Consider the following 25422-nt stretch of genomic DNA (forward strand, 5'->3'; position numbering starts at 1 on the left):
TCAAAATTCAAAAATCGAAACAGCAGAAAGAAGTCAAATACTTTGCTCATAATGCAGAAAAAATGTGTGCTGACTATTAACTGCCCCGAACCCCCCACCCCCCCCCCCCCCCGACACACACACACACACACACACACACATATATATATATATATATATATATATATATATATATATATATATATATATATATATATGCATGTGCTTATAGCTCCCAAAACGGAATTTTAGCCCCCCCCCCCCCCCCCCATTATTAAGTAATTTTTACTATATTAGTAATTTTTACTATATATAAGTAGTCATTACTATTTGAAAAGAACTTATTCTTATAGGAGTGTAAAGTTTATATGCCTGCAAATTTGAGGCGGGAAAAAAACTGTCCCCAAAAACTTACGCAGTATTATATAATAATTGACGTCACTTCATTAAGTTATAAAAGAAAATTTTCATGTGTGATTATGCGTAATGAGTTCCTGGCCATTGATCTCATTACATTGACATTTAGGGAGTTAATGGCTCGTACTAAATATTCTTTTCCGTCCGAGTTTCGAATTTCGACCTTTCGGTTAACATCGCTGATTTCGATAGATCATTTATAAAATTGAACAGATAATTATTAATCTGATACTCTCAAACTCCAACCAATTTTAATGTTTATGTCACTTTCTTCTTAATATGCCTGTAGTCCATTCTCATCTCCTTTTTTGTTTTTGAACTGAATTTAAAAAACGAGAGGAAATATGATGAAATAAAGCATTCAGTTCACGTTTAGTTAATGAAAAAATATTTGATGAACTTGAGGTGGGGTGAGGTGGGCTGGGGTGGGCCATTCGACGCAAAAAGAATTCAACAAATTAATTTACAGTTTGGGTCATGTGTCCCAAAAACCACACCCTCAATTTTGTCTCCCAATGATTGTTCACATTATAATTGTCACCATAGGATGGGGTATTGTTCATGAGAAAAATACTTTTTAATTAAAAAATTCGGAGAATTACCTTGTGGGACATTCGAAAATTAAAATGTTGACTTGAAGAAACAATCTGATAATTACGAACCTCGTGAAAAAATGCTGATAATTAACTTTGAAACAATAATGGAACGAAAAGAAAGATTTACTAAGCTTTGAAACAATCGTACTACATTGTAAAATGATGACGACTAAATTAACTGTTGCCAGGAAAAATATTTTAATTTATATAAGGAAAATAAGGAAAAATTAAATTATAAAAACTTATGTCCGGCATTTTATTCTGTTTTTAGTAAATCGTAAAAATAATAGTCAGAACGGGTAATTTCCTAACATGCATCGGTTAAAACTGGCACCACATCGCCCAAATATGGTCATTTTTTAATGAAAAAACGAAGCGCAAGAACATATTTCCCTTGTAAACTGGACCGTTTTAAATCTTTCCTCTCCAGTGGGGTTATCATGAACAAACATCAACAATAATTTTTCGTACCGCTAAGCCTGCTACACAAAATCTCTGAGATGAACTTCAAGACCGTTTGTTTTCTAAGAATTTAGGTTTTAATAAAGAAAAGTGAGATATGTCAGTACGATATTTTTTTTGGAATTTGTTTACACGGCAGATAATTCCGACTAAAATAGTTAATTTAATCAATAAGGCGTTGATTAAAGGTATTACATATGACATGTGACTTATTTTTACAGAATTGTTCGACCCACTTTAGTGGGGGAGGAACTATATACTCAAATGCGTTTTTTTTGTTCAATCAATTTTGGCTGATCGATATGATCATCGTAGAGAGTTTTGAGTGATATCATTAGAACACCCGTTTGGCGTAGAATATGGAATTAGGCAGTTTTTTGATTTTTGCTTTCTACAGGTAGTTATGGAGGACAAATTTCCGTTATTTTGATTTACATATTCCGTTGTTTTGACAGAATTATCGCCAATTTTGCTTAAAATACTGTTAAAACTTCCAACGATAGTGTTATTGATTTAATCTTTAAAACTAGAGGAGGTTTGTTAAATCGGAATTGTTCGATGTGTGTTTTTTACTAGAATTTATGCTAAATTTTTCAATATTCAGACTTTTTTCGTCAAAAAACCATTTAATTTGCTTTTTTAGCCCACTTTCTTTAATTTTCCTGGAATTAAACACCTTAAAACAACAATCAACTTCTCGTATGCTCGAAAAGAGAGCTGTTTATACTCCCGCTGGCTATAAGAGTTCTCTGAAATCGTAATTTGGCCACTTTTTTTTGCAAACATAAAATTGTTAATTATACAAAAATGCACTTATTTTTGATAAACTGAAATATTTTGTTAAAAATCTGAATTATTTCGCAACAAGTTGAACAATTTAATAAGTTCGTTGACGTTCAGCAATATCAGGGCTGATCTTGATCTCGCCAAGGATCCTTATGTTATAAAAAAATTAGATTTTAATGAAGCGCGGCTTTTTTTTAAAATATTTATAAATTTATAGTTTTTGTAGTATTTTACTGAAAAGAATTTCAAATCAGGGCTCAATTATTGACAGTTACTAATTTTAAAAAAAAGTAGCGCAACAATCATATTATGGTTTAAGAGTTGAGCTCATGGTTTTTATGGCTCTGACCAATTGTTTTCGTAAAACTTTATAGATTTCTTAAAATTTACTTTCAATTTTTATACTTGTTGTAGGGCAGGGACTTAGTCTCCCCAATGAAAAATCCAACTGACTTCTTTAAGACATATAAGTAGAACCAGGAAATGCTCTGAGTGGTTATCTTAAGTATCTTATGACTTTGAAAAAAATGGTTTTAAGAAAATGTCAGTTTCATTTTGCACTTTGCTACTATCATATCTTAATTCACACAACTTTTGGCTTAGTTTCGGTAATAACATGCGAATACTGATTTCCTGTTAGTTTCAAAATTGATATTTGTAACGGTTATTTTATAACCAAAGGTTTGTCGGTTTTGATACTACGGGATCTCAATTTTTTTTTAGCGTATTTGCAATTTTTTAAAGTTAATTTTGTTTCCTTGCCCAAGTATCCCATTATATACAGGTCAGAAGGAAAGCAGCGTTGGAAAAAATTTTATCGGGTTATGTTATTGGTTTTTATTGAATAATTTATGCTTTTGGGCTGAGACGCTGTTTTCTAGCAAAATTTAGATGATTAATTTAAATTTTTGCCTATGTTTGTCTTTCTTTTTGTTGCTGTAAGACATATAGTTGATTATTACAGGTCTCTATTGTTGCGCCAGGACGTACAACTGAACCTATTTAATGGTTTCAGTTTATAACTTTTTGTTTTAAAGAATTTCGAATTAACTTTCAAAAAAGATTGATTTAACTGTCTCCTTTTACTTTCATTTTTTGTCTGTTCAATTTTTTGTTCAATTTTTTGGCATTTTTATTGTCATTTTTATAGTCCTTTCATAACAAAGAAACAGTGATGTTCAGGTGGGAAGAATGTGATGAAATAAAGTGCCTGGGGATTGAATATTATAATTATAGTTCCCTATTATAATTATTGTTTGTGAAATCTCGGCTTCAGCCTGCACATGATGTTATTATATAGTCTCGTATGATTGATTGATTTTCCTTAATAACATACCCAATTGGCTTCCTAAGGAAATGCAAGTCAATTCGTCTCTTTATGTTGAAATCCTATGAATGTTTTGACATTTGAAAATGTTTGTCTTCGAAAACATATTTGGATTTTTGAGCTTCATTTTTTTAAATCGTTTTTTGGGTGGGATTGTTGCTTATTCTCTTAAGATAGGTCCCCAATCGTTTCCAGTGAGCAATAATTAAATCTTCACAACCACCATCCACCATAGTTCAACCATTTGTTTCTGGTTCTTGTTACTAATCTTAATAAGAGATTTCGTAAAATGTTTGAGATTTTTTTATACTTGTAATTTTCTTTAAGGGGTTTTAATTTCTTTTTAAATTATAACATTTATGTTAGTTCCCATTGGTTTTGAAACATTGCGCTGCCAAAAAATATTTTTGCACTAAGTGACAGGTTTATGCTTTTAACGATTTCTTTGCCATTTATTCGCGCAAAGTTTAATTGAACTTTTAATTTTGCTGTTAAATTTCCTCTTTTTTGTTGTTGTATTACGCTGACGCACATTGCATAATTACAGCTCTCAATTGCTTCCTACGCAGATACAAATGAAGATTTTTGTGAATGCAGTTAAAATCTAATGATATTAAATACTTTGAAATTAATTGATTCTTAAATTAGATACGCATTTTCGAAATTCGCACCATTTTGCTCTGTTTTGTGAATTTGTTACCACTCGCATTGAGGACAGATTCCCTCACTTTTCCAATGATATATAGGTCAATTGAATTTGTTAAGGTTTCATCTGATGCAAGGTTGATTTTTTTACGATTTTTTTTACTATAGACATCGAGTTTTGGTCAAAATTAATGTTCGTTACTTGTGTTTCATTATTGTCTTTTCTACTAATCCTTTAAATTACAACAAATTTCGTTGGCTGTCTAGCGTTGCATTTTTTTTCCATTGGTGGTTGGTTGAAAGCTATGTATACTCTTGAAACTTTTTGATCTATTCATCAATTGGTAGCCAATTGAATCAAGAACCTCGATGAGCGGGGTTAGAACATTATGTGCGTACGCACATTACTGAGCCTCCTTGTTAGCGTATCATCAAACAAAGAATTTGAACTGGAGAAGGAATTGTTTTTGAAGTAACAAGAACCATAGTTAAGGTGAAAAAATTGCAGACAAAGAAAACTCAAACTGGGATTCACAGAGGAAAGATAAGGAGAAGCCAGAACCACAAAGAAATGAAGTCATTTTTACAGAGCATGTATTTGCTAAAATCTCAATGTGTTCTTGTTATCACTGTAAAATATTGTCAAGTTACTCTTGTTTTTTTCATAAAAACTCTCTATGTATTTTCAAAAAAGATTCGAGAACCAAACAGCAAGATGCGCTCATAATTTTTCTGTAGTAGTCATTAAAAAAGCATTGAAGTTTTAAAAAATAGAAATCGGTAGAAATCCGATCATTTGCACATAAAAATTGCAAAGACGCGAATTTCTCAAAAATCAACGATATCTTTCCAAAAACTACAAAATGGCAAACTTTCTGGCTGCAAAACAATTTTGTGTTATTTGCGAGTCATACATGGCAAAAAATGATGAAAAACTAGAAAAAAATTTGAAATTACAAGAAAGGTACAAAACAATTTTTTCAGATAAAAAGCTTCAAAGTAGCTTCTGGAAGCTTAAAATCTGTAAAAAAAACCCTTTTTGAAGCTTAAAAAAATTGTTATAGCCCCCTCAAGCAAAAAGAACCTGAAAATGATAGGAATTTTTCAAAAAAACAATCAGCAAAAAACGTTTAAAAGTTGCCAAAAATTTCAATGTGAAAATCACCAAAAAATTTGAATCATTACATGTGATCTATTAACATATATTTGTCCTGAAAACTAAAAACCTGAAAAATGTTTATGAAGCCGAAAATCTTCTAAAAAGTCGTTAAAATTTGTAAAAAAATAGACATATCATCCAATTAGTCAGGTGCCAGATCCTCAAAATCAAATTGTATTGTTAAAATCAATCCATTAGTCCATTTTTAAGCCTTTAACGGTTTTCATTTGACAATAAAATTGAAAACAACTGAAAAAATTGTCACAAAAATTAGCGAAAATGCGTTCACTCCGGATTTGAAGCTGTTATAAATTACAAAAAGAGAGCAACTTCGTTAGCATGAAAATATTTCATAGAGCATATTGACTATATAAATTATGCTTGATCCTTAAATTAACCAAAATTAGCAAGCAATTGAAAGAAACGGACAGAAACGAAGAACATATATTCCTTCAGTGCTCAGAAGCAGCAAAAATCAATCTTTTTGTTAAAGATTACTAAAACTAGCTAAGAGCTCCTGATGAAACATCATGCTTGCTGAGTTTGACCAATTTATACCGTTTTGAAAGCTCAAAGCCACATAAAGAAGTATGAAAACTTCTCCAAAAGCATGTGAATTCATCTCCAAAAGCATGTGAATTCATCTCCAAAAACTGTGAAAACATCCAACATTTTAGCTCTTCTTGAAAATGTTGCACCTATTGTCACGCTTCAATAACTGGATGATTGGCACCCTATTATGTCCAACAACCAGGATTTCTTAAATATATATACCAACTACCAAGGCCCTACATCATAACCATTGCCCTAAAATTTTTGTACTTGAGTTCAATGCATTGGTAATAATAAAAATAATAATAGTAATAATTTCTACCAAACATAGTTCTAACCAGCGTGGTAGCCCCAGATTAGCGGAAACCAAGTTTAAATAATTAAAATTTCTCAAAAATATTTCATTTTGAAAGCTAAATTTTGTATTTTAATTTTTATTACTCTCCACTAAAAAAAAATCAGTTCTCTTTGAAAACAATCTGGATTTATGTCTGGTGGATAGATACGATGAACGTTTAACTGGGACAAAAACTATTTGGATAGCGCTAAACTATTCAAGTAATCATCTTCAGAACGTTGTTCAGTGGAATCCAAACATAATCTTGTTAAGTGGTGTTAATCGTATTACTGAAAATCCAAAATTAACTAACATGCATAAGCAATAGCGAATGAGGTTCTAGACGTATTCCTTGTCATTCAAACTTGAAGAACAATTTATACATTTTCAACATGATTGTTGTAATCTTTCCAGAGTTTGATGATACTGAAGCCCTTGGTTTGAAACACATCGAAGACCGCAGAGAATGTTAAGGTTTTCGCCTGTATGCATTGGATTTTCTTTTTCATGGCATGGGCTATACGTCTTGGTAGCACACAATTCGATTTCTGATTTTTTAATGACATATCGAAGAGACAGTTCGAAGTCCGGTTGGTCGTAAAAATTAATTAGTTTAGGTTGTTTTTTGGTTTTTGATAGCGACATCCTTTGCAAATCACTCTTTCGACGTATCATTTTTTAATTTTGGAAAAAACTCAAGAAGGTTGAAATTCTCAATGTTTAATTACATTTTGTTTGAACAACTACACCTTTCAAAAGCTCCATTTGTATCAAACTAAAATTCTTTTTTTCCAAATTCTGTCCTATGCTTTTTGCATCACCTGTAGATAAGAAAAATTATTTATCAGATGTTCAGGTAGTTCATTTATGTACTGATAAAAAAACAAGATATAAGTATCCTTGTGTTGCAACAATTGAGATTTGTGAGAAAGTGACTAATTGTCTACCATTTATACACTTCGCTGTCTATTGCACAAGAAAAGAAGTAAAAAATATAAAAGAGTTATCAGCAAACCCAAAACAAGTGAGCTTTTATTAGATCAAAATTAAAGATATTCGTACCAAATTCGTTAGCAATACACGAACAACTGTTATCGGGGACAACTTTTCATCAAATTTTTACATAGGTTGTCACAGTATAGTAACAGTTAGTTTACTGTTGAATAAAACTACCAGAATTGATATTGCTGACTGCAAATTTTCTCTTCGAATGTCCTCTTAATTTGTTCGTAAGCGATTCTTTCAAAAACTAAAGAGATTCCACCGGGCATTGCAAATGACCTGCAAAGTTTATAACAATTTGTCATCATTTTCTTGATGAAGACGCACTTGTTCCTTTTTCCAGTTAATCGCAACTGGCAAGCATTAATAATGCAACTAACTCAATAAAAGATATTGTGTATTACGTAAGGCGCGGAAATTTTAACCAGTGAGGGCCATATCTGATTTTAAAAGTTGACGGCAGTTTTAATTAGTGACATCGTCCAAGAAAGTTTCTCGTTGGACTTTTTAGACACATCAATGGGAGAATTGTCTTCAATGAAAACTGAGGAACAATTTTGTTGAACCGTTCCGCAACTTTTTGGAGAACCTGTTATATCGTGAACTCTATATTTCATATGCGGAGCAAAACCCATTTTTTAATTTTATTTGCGCAAAATTTTGTATGCATCATTATTTATGTAAATACGTGAACCTTCAACAAAGTGTTTTTGTCACTCAACACCGATAAATTCAATTCCTCCTTCTAAATTAAATTCAATATAATCTTCTAAATTTTTCTGAGCCTTTGATTGTTTTCTTTAATGTCCTCAACCTATTTTCCATATCTACGTTTTTGCAGGAAATGCAGAAATGCAATCCGGTGCCTCAAGCCGGCTTTTGTAACAGACGGTGTAAACTTTTCGAAGAGAGGCACTTTTTTACTGTTGGAGAGTCTGACAATAATTTCTGCTATGACAATTTATGACCAGAGAAAGAATTTGTCTCTGCTGCTAGGTTACTTTGCTCCAAAATATTCCATGGAAAGATTTCAGAACTGCAGCTGGAGTTGAGGATTGAGGAATGAATCAAGACTTTTGATTCTCTTGAGAAAATATTTACGTTGTCGTTCCTACTAGAAAGTTTATTCCAATCAGAAAGTTTATATTATTACCGTTCATAATTATAGTTGTCTTCTGCATACTGGAGAGGAAAAATGATTCCAGATTGAATAACACTACATTATCTGGGCTGAAACCCGGTATTTGTCAATTTTTGGAGCTTCTTTCAAGTTGATGGTTAATATTACAAGATTATTCGAAATTTTAACAGAACATGAGAAAAGACTTGATTTTTTTTTCATTTTTGCTGCTTTGATTTAAAAAAATTTTTTTTCTGTGAGCTATAACAGTACCACCGAGTGTTCGCACGTTTTTAAGTTTTCTTGGCTGCGCAAAAATTAACAGAATTGAAAAGTTATCTTCATTTTTAAGTTCGTCTGTCATATTTCCGTTAAACAAAATAGATCATTTTTATCTCGACATAGTAAAATACTCAGATTCACTCTGCAATTAATTGTTGAAAGCCAACGGCAAATCAATAAACCTGTCATATTGATACTTATCTTATAGGTATAAGTAGGGAGATAGGTCTAGACATCAACGCATAAAAGTCTTGATGTACGCGCTTTTGGACGGACGATGAAGACACAAAAAGTTTGAACGCACGAAAGTCTCGAACTATGTGATTTAGAACCCATTACAGTTTTTGACCACGCAAAAGTCTGTTAACGCGAACGTCTGTGAAAGGCAGAGAAGTATGCACATGAAAGCACCAAAGTCTGGATATACCCGCTTTTAAAGGCACAATAAATGCGCAAAAACTTTTCAACACATGAAAGCAAAATGGTAAATGCACAAATATTCGGTGAAAGCTCGAAAGTCTGAGCACGAACGAACAAAATTCTGGACTTTTCAACGCACGAAGAACGCACAAAAAGTTTGAACGCTCGAAAATGACAGTTTACACATGTAACACGAGTAACACATGACAGTTTCCGAACGCACGAAAGTCTCGAATTCAATGCGCGAAAACTCACGAAAAGTTGCGTCTGGGACCGTCTGGGCATGCCTACTTTCGGTTTGGCACCTCAGCGTGGGTAAACCAGAACAAATCGTAAGATTTCAAGTAGCAGTGTAGGAGAGTAATACAATAGAAACCCATTCGGCTCATCCTAGAACAAATTTACCCAACTTTCACCAGTTCAGGCAAGGCTCAAACATCCATACTCAAAAATAAATGCTCCCTGCAATTTTGTAGGATCTTGAAAGTTAAGCAGTTAGAGTCAACTTACGAATGTTACAGTCGTTTATCGATGTATATTGAATTGTGAACAATCGAATTATTCGTTCAAAGGTGAAAAGATCTTGATGAGTAAGTTTTAAGCAATTCACGGTTTAGCTACACTATACTAATACCTATTCAGTTTAACCTCAGTTTAACATCAGGTTAACATTAATCAAACTCAAATATACTGAAATGTGAATAAAGTTTGTCTAAGTTAAACGAGTGAATTTGAGTAAGCGCAGTTTTGGTATTGACTTACCATAACCATAGACACCCTTGTTAGCCATATAAGAACAAACTTCTAACTGAACAACTTATTACTAACTAATTCATCTAGGGCGCTTCTCAGAGTCGTCAGTTAGTTTGATTTTTTCATTAACCTGTCTGTAGAGTTATGCCTGCTAAGTTGACCTACTTCCCTGTAAAAGGTGCCGCAGAACTGACTCGATACATAGCAGCTTATGGAAGCATTGACTACGAAGACAACAGAATCAAAGGTAAGAAATAAATTGGAAAAAATTTCGGTTTTTGCATATAAGGAGCAATTTCTTTCGTAGTAAATGACACTCAACGAAATTGAGCGAAACCTTTTTAAACATCAATTTTTTTCCAATTTTGTTCATTTTTAAATCCCGCCGGACCATGCCATGTTTTGCGTAGTCATGCCATGTGGTAGTGGATAAGAAACAAAATAGCAATTCGTGATGTTCATCAATTTTTCTCACCTTTTCGCAATTTCCCTCGAATTTATTTAGCGTACGAATTGGTTCCTTAGAAACATCTCAGAATTTTTTTAACGGCGCGATTGTTTGAAAATAAGTTACTTTGGAGGAAAATTTGGAGAGACGTACACGTCTTGGATTAAAATACTGAAAGCGGGCAAATTTTCACCTTAGAAAATGAGTGAAATCTACCTTCCTTTCTAATCAAGGCAGCAAATAATTCAAAATCATCAGTGACCTAAAACATGAATATCTCATTGTTTGGGCTTTTGAATGCAAATTTTAAGCACGCAAACTCTTACCAATCAGTTTGGAGCAAACTTCACAAAACCCGGGACAAAATTTTTTAGTTTAAAAGACAACTAAAAAACAAACTACTTAAGCGGGGAAAATTGGAGTCAAAATTATGGTTGCTATATTATATGGTTGACTCCTATGGTTGCTATAAATTTGAAATATTACACCAAAAAAACTGTTGAATCGCATCTTTCCAATACTACTTGATGCGTAGCTTTTTATTTAATGTAAATTCGTTTCTCGGGTAAGAAAAGAATAGATTGTGATCTGAATTTCTCACTGCTTAATTGTTTAGCACAAAAAATCAGTTCAAAATTGATTTAAAACAAATTGTCAACATTTGAACTCTAACTTGAGCAAGGTAAACTGAAGCAAGTTAAAAGTTTTTTTAGGGCATTTTTGAGGAACACATTGCCATTTGAAAATTATCTGCAATTCAACCTACTCAATGATTTCATGGGAGGTCTATGCATATTCCAATCGATTAGTTAAAGATATTGAATCAATAAATCAATTGCTTGTTTCAAATGAAATTGTAAAGCGAAATTTATTAACGCAACAAGATGAATAAACGCTCTCCAATTATGTTTTTATGAATCATTTTTACCTTTATAATTTTTGCTATACTAATAATCAAGCTTGGTTTTCAAAAATTGAGGTGATGTCAGATGACGTTTGATTTGTAATCAAATTAATTTGAAGTTATTAAAGTGGTGCCTTTTCTGAAGTATTCTAATTTTCAATTTGGCGATTAACAACTTTTGATTCTGCGTAATAGCAGTAGAACAGCAGTCAACCGAAACAGCTTGTTCTCAGCTGCCCCCTTCCTCATTATTACCGACATTTCACACTGAATTTTTCTGTAAAGTGGGGAATAGTTGAAATATTAAAAAAATACTCGCAACAATTTATCCTTATCAACAAATATGTTGCATCATTTGTTAGCAATGTCATTTGTGTTTGTTTTTTGTCTATTGTACTTTAGCAAGCTTGCAGCCTGACAAAGTTTGGTAAAATTGCGGATTAGGGATGTTATCTGCAAATTGGTTTGAATATTTTCTCAGGTTGAGGTTATAACCCTATTCTACTGCTGAAAAGCCAGAGAAATTCTGAAAACAATTAAGTACGTAAGTTTAAGTAATGATGCAAAGAGGAAAAGGTTAAGTGGAAGGGTGGAATGAAAAGGATTCGACTTCAACTCCAGTATTCCTTCTAATTTGTTCTGTTCCGTTACTAAAACAAACAAAGTGAAATTTCTTTTTTAGTTCACTTAATTTTTTCTACTTTTTTCGGCTCCATTTCCACTCAAATTTTCTAGGACAAAAAAATCTATTTTTTTCCACTTCAGTCAATATCTGAAGTAATTTTTTAATTTCAAATAAATAAACTGATAATTCTTAAAAATCTGCATGCTCTCTCGCGGTTTTCTCGTAACTTTTAAAGCTCAAAATTTTCAAATTAATTTTTCAAAAATTTACGCAATAATTGATAGATTTTTAAAATTATAATTATTCTAAATTCAGGATTCTAAGAGTTATATTTAATTTACGTTCTTAGTTATGAGTATTTTAATGATTGTGGTTGTACGATATTTTAACACTATAACGATATTTTTAACACTAGAAACCAAGTCAGGTCAGGGCATAAATGGACATTTAGGCGACGTTTGGGGTACAATGAAGGCTACCTCCCCTCTGGGAAATGTTCCCATTCTCACGATGGAGGATGGCAGTGAGTACAGCCAGAGTGTGGCCATAGCCAGGTACTTCGCAAACAAGGCTGGCATCGCTGGACAGACTGAAGATGAGAAACTGCACGCTGATATGATAGGTACGAGATATGGATGGAATCTTATAAGTCAACACCTGTTCACACCTCTTACCCTTTAGAACTTTATTAATCTTAATTTATTAACCCAGTTTGAGGTCCGAAAGGGAAAATCTATATGTGCAGACGGAAATAGACGCACCAGGGGGCGTTGTGTGTTCAAAATTACACGGTCTGGAACGAAAAATGAACACTCGAAAGTCTGAACATAGGCAGCTTTGAACGCTCGATCGTTTTGACGTGGACTCTTTTGAACTCTTGAAAGTGTAGACATAAACATATTTGAGCTTGAACTTTGAACCCGAACGTTAAGCCAGTTAGGGCTTTTTATTAAGGCAGCTAGGGATTTTCTGAAACGAATGTTGATTAAAAAGTACCTAAGTCGCCCCGTGCGTTTTTTCTGTGTCAAATGTTGATATCGTAACTGAAAATCCCGTTTCACACTGAAGTGGCATTTTAAATATTTGAATTGCCCGTTGCTGAACCAATCAGTGGAGTTGGTCGGAAGCAGAGCTGTAAACGCAACAACAATACAGCCAAGAAAAAGCACCACCTCGTCCAATTTCGCCGCAAAAACCCCAATGAAATTAGCATGAAGGAACACGGGGAAAAACCCTAAGAAAACGCTCAAAGTTCGTGCCTTCCACCTGGTTCATACCGATTGTTTGTCTATTCGTCATGCTCATGCTCGAATTTGGTCTTTTTAGTCTTTTCATAACTATTTTATGGTGTGTGCACCTAAGCAAATTTTGGTCTGTTTGACCTTGTCGACAGCCATTTTTTGGTCTGTTGAAGTTATATGTCATGGTAAAAAGCTGTGTTCAAAGTCTGAAAAGTTATATTGACTGCTCAATGCCGAGAAATCAAATTCAAAACAAGAGTAGGCTGCAAAAAAGAACAATGGGGTGTAAAATTGACCAATTTTGTTAGCAGCAACGGAACATCAAAAAACAAAAACGAAATGTAGACGGCTGAGTAAACACTCCAAGTTAATTTTCAAAAACTGCGTTGTTCTAAGGAGCGACAATTTTCCAATCAAATTTCTCTACAAATACTTCAAAAAGACATGCGGGCCCGCAAAATGGGCGTATAATTTATAATTAAAAAAAATTGGGGGATTCTGAAGGCTTAAAACTCTCTGGCCCGACATCTGCCTTGTGTCTGTTCGGTCTGACTCAGGACCCGGGTCTGTTTTGTTTGGCCTAGACACTGTCATGGGGTGTATTTCGACCACGGGTAGCCGAAATTCGTACAGTTTTTTCTGCTCACACCTGAATTTCGACCTGTTCGACCTGGACCCATGTCCGTGACTCAATTTCATGTCAATCATACTTGTTTAAGGTCGAATATATTTTTTTTTGCTGAATCATCGAATTTTTTCCTATTTTGGTTTTTGATTTTATACTTTCACCACTGTTCTCAATTTCATCATACCTCAAACATATAGAGAAAATTCGGAAAAAAACAAATCGAAAAAGAAGTACCTGTGGTCTAACTGGACGAAAAATGCTTTCGATTTGTTAGGGGCGCTGATTCGTAATGATTCACTCTTTTTTTGGAAATTACTTTCAACAGATTACGATTCATATGTATTTCCGCCGCTCTAATTGTCAGTACGGCAAAAAAGTACACTAAAAATATGAAATTTGTTTGTTTTTGTCGGGTTTTTCACGGCCGGTGCTTTAAGATTAGAGTTATATGCGAACGTGGAAAATAGTAAATGCACTGCAAATTTAATTCAAATTTGGGAAAGTTGAGAAATATGCGACAAATTTGCCCGCGATTTATGTTTTTGAGCTGTCGTTGAACAAAAACTGCTAACAAAGTGCCAATACAGCAAAAATAAAAGAAATCATAATCGGTTATTAATAAGACAGAGGTTCTTCATTTTGCTAAATGTAGAATAAAATGCCAAATCGCTCGTTTCAACGTATTTAAAGTATGGTTATTAACGAAATTTAGTTCCTGAACTACATCTCAGCTCCTTTTTAATCAAATCAAGAACACCAGCTGTAGGCTAATTGAATGCAACAAAGACTGGAAATTATTGACATAAATTGTGAGAAAATGTGACAAAGCCAAAAGTTTTGCAGCGCAATGAATTTTATTTGATAAAAAATTTCAGAGAAAAAGAAAAGCTGAAAGAACAAGACAAACTGATTTATTTTTCAAAAAATAAGAGTTAGTCAAAATTTCACCATTAGTTCTTATTTTCTAATTTGAGGGCGCCTATTGATATAATTTTATCAGCCGTGAGTCGTGCATTTTATATGCTCTCGATGCAAAAACAATAAATGTCATAGTGTGGCTAGAAAATTGTAATCCACAACTTATCTATAATTTAGAATCTATAACTGCTCTTCATCTGGCTATACAAAGAGTTGACTTTTGGCAGCAAACACTGATTTAAAATAATGTTGTCTTTCTTTTTTTACGTAACCAGAACAATTTATCGTCATTTTTCAAAATCTTATTAAAAAATGCGTCAGCCAGGGTAGTTTTAAAAAGGTTTGTTTCGAGAACGACTAAATTTTTTTCCTAATTCCTGATTGTGGATAATTTGTATTCTTATTTTCTCGCAGTACTAAAAAAAGGTCAATTTTTGGCTCCAAAATATATTAAAAACTAAACGTTGTATGTTGTCTTATCATAAAAACATTACTTTATTGTCTTACGGTTCATAGTCTCATTGAAAACTTCGTCAAGAATACTCCCGAAAAAAATCAACTTGAAACGTTATTAATTCTTAATTGGGAATAATTTGTTTTGCTTCTAGTGGACTTGGTGCGTAGTGACATGATGCCCTTGTTAGTAAAGACACACTTTGAAAAAGACGAGGAAAAGAAGAAGACGATGGCAGCTGAAGCCAGACAGAAGATAGATGCTTGGCTTGCCAAAGTAGAAGCCAACTGCGTCAAAGGGGAGAGTTCCATTTTAGGTATAGCAATTACTTATATTTGTTAACGTTGAAATGAGAAAAAAACACAGACCAAGTTAGTTTAAAATATGTGTGTAAAAACTGAAAAATTTTAAAACATGGGATCCTGTTTCATTCCTCCGGGTGAAACAAACAGGGTTTTCAATTCTTAGCAATCTTGCACGGATCCATGATGTCATAAAGAGTAAGACCATTATGACGCTATTGTGAATACTGGGAAACTGTTTATGACCAATTATCCTTAAAGGGGAAACTAATAGGATCAAAGAATGATCATATATCGTCCTTTTGCGATAAAAGGTATAACAAACGGTAATAAATCACGTATTAAACGATTAACACCGTTGTCGGTAACATATCTAGCAAATGAAATATACTTACACTTCAACTTTAACTGACCATTTTAACTCTATCTTCTTCTTCTTTTTCTTACCCGACCTGCTCCAGGCATTCGCGTCCTCATCAACATACATTTTCTAGGCGCGTCTGCCATACGTCATTCGGATCATAATCCCGTCGAGTTGGTTCGTGTTCGCTTCGAACTGCGACGTGTAGGTCTCCTTTTGCCTTCCACGTGACTTTCAGGTAGAGATTTGCTCGTTAGCGGTAGATTCGCCAGCTCCAGTTTCCTCATCATGTCTAAAAGGAATTTTAGCTGTCGTTTCCGTATGTTCGTTAGAAGGAATCGAGTGATATTGGTGGTTCGTTGCACATGTTCATTGGTTTTCCTCGGGGTCAATTAGACTCTTTACAATCGGCGAATACACCACATTTCAAACAAATTCAATTTTCCCGCCATCTTTTCCATAGTCCATGTTTCGGAGTTTTAACTCAAAATTGAGCAAACATAGACGACAAGAAACATTTCCCTCACAATAGAGGAGGCATTATTATTGCAATGCAGAGATTAAACGCTTTCCTGGCAAGAGCTATTCGTATTTGTTTTTCAACTTCCTCTCATGCATCCCAGTTCAGAGTGGGGCACAGATGAATTTTTGAACATTTTCCAGTTTCACAGCGTTAACTGAGATGTTGATTGAAGGTGTGAGCTCCTTGTTTTCTTTGGTGACAATCATAACTTTTGTGTTCAAGGCATTCAACTTGCTTTGAACTTGACTTGAGTTGTTTCGCTGAAGGCCAGTAAAACGGTATCATCTGCGAATCTGATGTTCGTGATGTTCTCCCCACCGGTTGATATACCTCATTCTTCGACCAGATGTTTCATTGTGCATTCACTGTACAGGTTGAATAATTCGGGTGAATACACACAACCCATTCGGGCTCCCCTATGTTTGCGTATCTCCTCTGTTTCTTAGTCGAGTGTTCGAACTTTAGTGGTTTGGTTGTAATACACATTCCGAATTACACTTTCATCTTTATCATCCAAACCGAGATCATCGATAATGTACAGGATCTCAGTGCGTTCAATTTTTTTCGAATGTGTTTGTATTACCAATGAAGCATAAATAAGGGAATACAGCTCATTTTAACACATAAATATGCGCTCAATGTCTGAATCGAACTAAATAATACGATTAGCCTCTGAGTAAAATAAAACAGGGTTTTCTTTTCTCGACATCTCAGAAAAGTATTCGTTTTCACTTTCTCGTTTTACGTTTCAGAATATCATTGATTTTTTTTTGTTGTGGCGCATTATTTTAAAATCCCAAAGCTATCAATTGAATTATTCAAGCAACGACACGAAGTTTGACACATACAAAACATGCTCTCGTACATAAATAACACCATGTGTCGTACAGAAATTGGTTTCCGTAGTATGGGGTGTTTTGCTAGGCGATTCACCAAAGTATGTTGGTTTGAATTTCGAATGCTTTCGCGGTGCTACACCACTAAATTTCACTTTCTAAATTTATTCTATTTGAATACCAGTTTTCAATGGTATTTGCCTTGCAAATGCAGCGTTTGCTTTTTGACTAATGTTTCGCTTAGCGAATTAGTATTTAAATTAGCTATTTGGATTTAAGCATTCTGCGGAACCAAATTCGGATTAAAGAGATTCAACTGAAAATTTAATTGAGATTAACGAGAATGAATATTGAAATTTTACTTAAATTTGATCCACAATTTGATCACACAAGATTACAACTGCCAAAGGTAATTTGCGGCAAAACAGAATTGCAGACGACATGAATAGACATTCAATCATAACTCTTGAGTAAACAAATTTAAAAGTATGAACAAGAGGATTTGATCTTCAAAATTAGGAATGAATAAAATTAACAATGAAATGAAATGAAGTTGAACTGAATTAAAATTAAAATAAAATTAACGGATTTAGCGCCAAAACTGATTTCCTCAATTGTACACCTATACCACATTTCCCTTTCAGCAAAATAAACAACGAAGTATGTTCATAACAAAAGATTAGTAAAAATTTGTACTGGTTACTATACTAATAAAATAATGTTTGTAAGTACTTTTATGTTTAATCTGAATCAGTTTCAGAAACACATTCTGTCTCGTGGACTGTCATGATAATTTCAGGACCTTCATAGTTCGGGGAGACGTAACACTGTATTGGCTACATCTGAACGGGTGAACATCGGCCTACTGTAAAGTTTGATTATTCGGCGTCTTGATTGCGGGTGGCAGTGTTTCTGATTGTGGACACAATAGATTTGTTTTGAATTAGTTGTTTTTTAAGGTATTTTTTGTCTTGAAGTTGCTGTATTTGCCAATAAGTTGGGGGACAAGTCTGAGTTGAAGCCATCGATTCGTCCGATTCAGTCATCGATGGCGATGATCGTTTTCGTTTCTATGAAGGCTGAATAGCTGTTGTGGCTTCCTTTTTGGTCGAGTCGGCGGTTCTGCAATCACGACTGATGTTTGCGGGAGAGTTATTGGCGGCGCGAAATCAGTGACTGTTTCCATTGTTGGCTGTGGCGGCACGGGAACGATTGTCTTTTTGGACTTAGTTTCCATTCGCACTCGTAGTGCCCTCGACTCGTTAGAACGGATGGATGAAACACAACTCATGTCATCGGTAAAGTTTTTTGTGTTTAATCTTCCTATTGCCCTCGATGTTTCTCCTCATATCCGTCAAAAGTTGATTAGTTAAATTTTCGGTTAATTTCCCCGCAGGCGCTTTTGGTCTTCGTCTGTTTTATGTCCGTCTGTTTTTCAGCTCTTTTTGACGAATTTGTCAAGATTTGAGTTTCTAACAGTTACTTCTCTTCTGCCTGGCTCTTTTATAATTGAAGTGTGTTCGTTTGATTTTATGACAGACGAGACTGGCGCCAAAACCTCATATAAACCGTCCAGACTCTTTTTTGATCGCTTGGATTTGGGTTTCTTTTTTGCTAATTTTATTGTCAGTGAAGACTCTGTTCTGGTTACAGGTAGACCAACATCTGGATGAGGGATCATGCGGAATTCTTTGTCTGGGTCCTTATTGCAGCATTTTCTTGCGTCCTTACTGAGTTGATCTCTACATTTTTTGAATTCAATGTCAATTCGTGCCTCGCTATCCCACTGTTCATCTGTTAGTAGCTCATCCCAGCGTACTGTCTCCATGTCTAATTCTTTTTTTCAAAATTGGTTTATATGTTAGAGTTTTAGCGTCGGGTTCAGTTAAAATATTTCTTAGAGGTGTGTTACCTTTTCTTCCAAAATGCGTTTCAAAAGGTGGGAGATTAATTGTCTTTTGACGGCATATATTGAGTTGATAAATAATTGAATTTATTGACGCTTTTAAATTAAAGCAATTTCCAGCCGCCGTTTTAATAGAAGTTAGTCGATTCTTGATTGTTTGTATTAGCCTCTCAACTAAACCAATTGCTCTGTGATCGTGTAATGGGGCGTCAATTAACTGAATAATTTTTTTTATTACAAAACGCTTTAATTTGTTGATCGATTTGGCATTGTGCTTGATCTAATCTAATTGTACGAGGAATTCCATCTAATAATGCATATTCTTGAAGAAGTTTCAATATATTTTGTGCATTTGCCCTGTCAAAATTTTCTGTTGTTGTGAATTTAGAAAATCGATCTATACATTCCAGAAAATAAACTTGATTTTTTTCATTATAGATTGGTCCGCCAAAATTAATTTGAATTTCTTCATTTGGTTTTTTGCACAATTTTAGTGGTTCCCATTTGCCAGAAGGTATATTAGACTTTAAATTTTTACCGATTGTGACGCAGGGGTTACATTTAGCCGTTTTGGAAAGAAGATCCCGATGCATGGTTGGCCATCATGCGTGCACTGCCATGTCTCTCATCCCCCAACTCCCTGGATGCGTCACGTCAAATGCTTCTACATACGCGTCCTTGATGAAGTTGGGGATGGCGATCCGACTATCAACACATACACAGCCATACTTCACATGAAGATCCCTCCAAAAGCTGTGTATGTACGGGCTAATCTGGCGACAACGGTCTTCGTCCTCTGTCATTACACAATTGCGTACTTCTTTGAGTTTTGCATTTTTGGATGTCAGGCTTGCCATGAGTGTACTAGAGACAATTTTTGAGAGGGCAAATTTAAAAACGTCTGTACATAAATTATCGCTCGATAGTGTTGTCTCAGTTGTTGTGTCTGTACCTGGTATTGCGGGTGTGGTTGGCGCTGATGGGGCTGTAGAGGGGCCGGCTTCATCTGCGAAGCGAACTTTTGATGGAGTTGCCTGTTTTATTTGTAAAAGCGTTTCCTCATTGGATTGAGGCATCATTAGGACGTTTTGAAAAGTATCAGCAATTCATTTAAAAATTGTTGAATGTTGTTTCAACTAATTGGTAGAGCAATTCAAGGCAAAAAACGATTGAGGAATGTTTGTAGTCTCGATTTTGTTGGAAGAATGAGAGTTATTTGGTGTTAATTTGCTAATTGTGTTATCATTATTCGTAATCTCGGATTTTTCAGGATTTCACGGTGCAAATTCGCTGCATATTTTGTCGCTGGAATGTGAAATTTTTGCGCCCGATTTCATAGGCGGATTTCGAGCTGCAAAATCAGTATAATTTTTCGCATTCAAAAATAAGAGTTTCGCACTGCGTTTAATAGCGTCTAATTCGGCAACTATAAACTGTTCATTATGAGTGGAGATATTGACAGCTTTTTGCTGGGGGTAGACTTGAAATATAACCTACAAAGCCCATTTTCGAACCAGGAAGATGATCTATCGAAAAACCAAAAGGTAAAACCTGTCCACCCAAACTGTAAGACGACTATTATAATATTTATTAGCTCAGATGTCTCTATATATAGACAATAATGCTTTTTGATCCGTTATAACGGATCCCTGATCCGCATTACTGTGATCCGTTATACTTTAAATTAGATTGTGAAGATAATTGTTGAATTGCAACAGTTTTATTTGTTAATGGGATTATACCAGATGTGTGATACGATGACTGAGCCATTGAATTTGATCTTTAGCGAATTGACATTTAGCCAAATTAATGCGAAGATTTTCCTGATCGAGTTTAATTAAACATTTTCGCACAAGGTCGAGATGATCTTTGATTCTACCTCTACTTACAATTAAAACATCGTCCAGAAAACACAATGTATTGTTTAGACGGGCTAACGTACATTCGTTAGCTTTCTGAAATTCCGCCAGCCGATAAATATCCGTTAGCCCATAGAAGCCTGTTTTGAAGCAATAAGTGCCTTTCATATCACCGCTTACAATATTAAAATAACAATGGCGGGCCGTAACAGTGTGAAGATTAAGCTGGCTGTATGCGTACTGCAAATCTAACGTTGTAAAGTAAACCGTCTCTTGCGGCACGTTTGACAGTGTTTGAGAGATAGTTTGTATTAGTGAATTGAGGTTAGGCATTTGGTATTCGTTCTTGTGAATTGCTTGAAAATCTATTTTGATTTATTGGTCCTTTTTGACCGTAATAACAATTGGGGAAATGAAAAACTGGTCGGAACTATTTGATAAATTTTCAAAATGTCCCTAATTTAACCAATTTTTGAGTTCGATTTTTACTTTTGGCTTAAGGCGAATTGGTACTTTTCCCCTTTTTGATGGGTGACACGATGGTTACTATGAAATTTTGAGTTGACCGTATGATTTTTTGATCTACCAGTTCTCGAAATTAACTCCGGAAATTCTTTCGCTAGTGGTTGTTTTATTGCACAACGTACTTCAATTATATTTATATCGTTATTTGGACAAAGTTTTTGTGAAATTGTTATTCCCCATTGATCGAATAAATCACCTCCAAGGATAGGTTGAAAACCGTCTGCAACCACTCTTTTTTTGCTTTAGGAATTTTCAATCACTTAAGCTAACTGGTGTTTTTTTAGTTCCTAACGTTTCAACTACATCGTTAGAGAAAGACTTAAGTTCGAGTGGTTTTTTCTCTGACTATTTTGCTTGAATACAGTTAGAGATTATCTGTTGCGCAAGTGATATATTTATGATAGTGCACTCCCTACCGAAATCAAGAATCAAATGACAGTCGGTATTGCCGATCGTTATTGTTATGTTTTGCAGAGCGATTGGGGGTGCATTAAGAGTTTCCACCATTGCAACAGTATTATTGTCTAACGAATGGTATTCAGAAATATACTGTTCATTATACTTTAAAAAATTGACATTGTGACTTTCTGATGGTTCCGCAGTTTCAGATTTTTTTCTATTATTGATGCTAGTATCTTGTCGAGAATTTTTTGTATTATTCAATTTTTTTCGACATACCTTTGCAAAATGATTTAGCAGACCACAGTGAATCCACTTCTTACCCAGAGCATGGCAAACCTGGCGATGTGTTGATGTCCAATTTTGGCCACAACCTCTACAGAGACCAGCTGCTTCACGATTGAATGTATTTCTGCTTGACTGCTTCATTCGAACATTCGCGCCGCGAAACCTACTGAATTGTATTGCATTAATTGCGCTGCTGTTGACGTTGTTATTGTTGGAAGATATTCGTTGCTGGTTTTGGTGACCTATCCCCACGTTGACTGCAATACTTAGAACTCGTTCAGCTTCCACTGTATCTCGAAGGAGCTCTCGTTGTATATCATCGTCAAGCATATTGGTGATGAAGATGTCTCTTGTGATCACTTCCTCGCGATTTTCGAAATCACAGTTTTCTGCCAACTGTTTGAGAACCCTGTAGAATTGCTCTACGCGTCTTCTTTTGTTTTCTTGAAAAGAAGACATAGTGATCAAAAGTGATGTTCTTGGGTCGAATAAAGGCTAATTCCATCATTCCCCAAAGTTTTAAAGTTGTGAGATTGTAAATATTATCATGGGGAGATTTCTTTGTCAAAAGACGTCGTCACTCTGTTCCAATGCTGAGGTAGAGAAAGGAGACAAACTTCTGGTCACATAGTGTCCAGGGCCTGTCACCACACAAGATTCCTACTTCCGTAATTTTTTGACATTTCAATTCCCCTTGAAGTTTCAATTGATTATTCCGAATTTGACGATCTCCTTCAGTATGTTCAGTTGCGTCCTCAATAGCCATTTCATATTTTGGTTCTGGTGGCGGTCGAACGTGGGTCGGCTTCGTTTGTAGTAGGGTATCCAACGTTATGTTTTCCCTTGCGAGAATCGCTAGCTTCACCTGGATTCGCCACTTCTCCCATCGTATTGGTGGGTCCGATGTAGCACGTTCCCAAAAGGGTTGGATTGAAAGTGGCGTCTTGCGAGGTTTCCAGACTGACTGCGCATTGTTGTACAGAAATCGGTTTCCGTAGTATGGGGTGTTTTACTAGGCGATTTACCAAAGTATGTTGGTCTGAAGTTTGAATGTTTTCGCGGTGCGATTACACCATTAAATTTCTCTTTTGAATTTTATTCTATTTGAATAACGCTTTTCAATGGTATTTACCTTGCAAGCGCAGCGTTTGCTTTTTGACTAATGTTTCGCTTAGCGAATTAGTATTTAAATTAGCTATTTGGATTTGAGAATTCCGCGAAGCGAAATTCTGATTAAAGAGATTCAACTGAAAACTGAATTGAGACTAACGAGAATGAATATCGAAGTTTTACCTAAATTTGATCATCAATTTGATCACACAACATTACAACTGCAAAAGGAATTTTGCGGCAACACAGAATAGCAGACGACATGAGCAGACATTCAATCATAGCTTTTGAGTAAACAAATTTAAAAGTATGAACAAGAAGATTTGATCTTCAAAATTAGGAATGAATAAAATTAACGATGAAAAGAAATGAAATTGAACTAATATAAGATTAAAATAAAATTAATGGATTTAGCGCCTCAATTGATTTCCTCAATTGTGCACCTATACCACACTTTGTTACTATTTTTTCAGTTCTCACTGCGTCTTTTTTTACTTGTTGATTTTAGCTGTACAAAGTTTTGTCATGTTCGCATTTCAAAAGAACGAAATCCTCGGAATATTTGGTATGAAAATTGTAAGAATTAATTCTTTTCACTAAACTATACTTAAAGTAACTTTAATTTCAGTTGAATACTTTTAATTCAGTGAGTCAGAGTTTTTTTATTGATCAGCGTGCTTTGACATTGCCGAAATAATGAACAGTAACATAACTTTCATCAGTCAATCAAACTAACTTTTTTTCAAAAGTAATTAATAATACCCTCGAACCAAAGTTACAAAATTAAAAATTAAACATCGTAGTTTTTAACTGTTTAAGTTATTTTTTGCACTGGTCATAACGAATCTAGCAGAAGTGATAATATGATTAACTGCGTTTGTGCCTTTATTTTTCATCAAGTGATGTACATAAAAAAAAGTTCAAGAGAAATGACTCACAGTCGCTTTTTACTCAAGGTCTGTTTTTAAACATGATTTGAAATGTGCTCTGGTTGAAATTCAACTTGGTTTAAACTCTTCGATTATCAGTAGGTTTAAGTTTTTGGTCAAAATTGTTAGTTATTGATTAAAAAATCTATTTTTTAATTTAATACTGCATGCAATAAGGAAAGATCTATCTAGCCATAGGTCTATTGCAATGTTTGCATTCCTTGTTGACAACAGACATATTTGATGCTTTAAAAAGTCAGTTCTGCTTATTGTGTTATTGTTTCTAGCAAGTGGGCTCTCTTGGGCTGACATAGCTCTCTTCAACATCGTCACTGATCTATTCCACATAGTCGATATGCAACTGGGGCCCCAATATACTAAACTGCAGGCAGTCATTGCCAAAGTAGGGGAGGAACCCAAAATCAAAGAGTGGATTGAAAAGAGGCCAGTAACACCAATGTAATCAAACTGATCTTCGGAAAACCATTTTTGAAGGAAACATCTCAAACATTCTTTGCGCCAGATTCTTGAATTTATTAACACTTTAAAAATCGTTTTTTTCATTTATAGCAATGCGATTTCTAGGACCCGAAGCTGGTGACACGATAGAACCAATTTTATTTTTGCTGAAAATATAGCTAATTAATGGAGTTTATTCTTTGTGCTAATTGCGTTAAATTGACAAGAAAGTAGAATTAAATTATAAAACAATTAAGCAAATCTACCTTAATGACTGCTGCTGTTCATCACGAGACCAAATACTCAAAATTAGTTACTGTCTTAGGGTTATCAAAAGAGTAAATTAAAAAATAAATAGCTAAGCTTGGTTTTTCAAGTATTTCAAGATAGTTTTTCAATGATTTTTCAAGTATTTGGTTTTTCTAATGGTTTTTCAGGTATTTCAAGATTTTTGAACCTATAATTTTATGGGAGGATGCCATTAAAGCCAAACAGGCGTACAGCAGAAGGCCATGAAATAATTCCTGTGATCCCTTTGGTTGATCATTGACTCAACAGTTTAAAGAAATTTTTTTTAATAGATAGCGTAAGGAAGGTCTTTACGTGATATCGTAATCTCCTCCCCGTGCGGGGAGGGGTTATGGCCTATGAGAGGGTGAGTGAAGCGTAGCGCAACCCGACCGCACAAAATAGATAGTCAGGAGACGACAACTGAATTAATTCGCCATTTGTTACATCTGCTGTACTTTAATTTGTACCAATCCAATTGTTTGGCCAATCAAACCTAAGCATTCGTCTTTGATTTTCTTTTTCTACTAATGACGATCGGTGACCGTCAGGCTCAAATTCCTAGCTTCATTTGGACCTATT

At 34.6% G+C, this 25422-nt stretch overlaps 2 protein-coding genes across 3 annotated transcripts in view; one reads left to right on the forward strand and one right to left on the reverse strand.

Annotated features, from left to right (window-relative positions):
* Positions 1–2341, reverse strand: part of LOC142337409 (anaphase-promoting complex subunit 10-like) — a 273473-nt gene extending 271132 nt beyond the window's left edge. For both annotated transcript variants that reach the window (XR_012758946.1, XM_075386588.1), the window contains exon 1: positions 2330–2341. The gene's annotated coding sequence lies outside the window, so the exon portion shown is untranslated. The remainder of the gene's footprint in view (positions 1–2329) is intronic.
* A 7426-nt stretch (positions 2342–9767) lies between these two features.
* Positions 9768–24644, forward strand: LOC142338206 (glutathione S-transferase-like). The gene is made up of 4 exons (XM_075387852.1): positions 9768–10084; positions 12266–12436; positions 15210–15371; positions 24381–24644. Exons 1-4 carry the CDS (start codon positions 9982–9984, stop codon positions 24554–24556), a joined length of 612 nt encoding a protein of 203 aa, XP_075243967.1. The 5' UTR covers positions 9768–9981; the 3' UTR covers positions 24557–24644.
* Positions 24645–25422: the final 778 nt, after the last annotated feature.

The sequence above is a fragment of the Convolutriloba macropyga genome, chromosome 4, assembly GCF_964194025.1.
Source record: "Convolutriloba macropyga chromosome 4, txConMacr16.3, whole genome shotgun sequence".
Classification (NCBI taxonomy): domain Eukaryota; kingdom Metazoa; phylum Xenacoelomorpha; order Acoela; family Convolutidae; genus Convolutriloba; species Convolutriloba macropyga.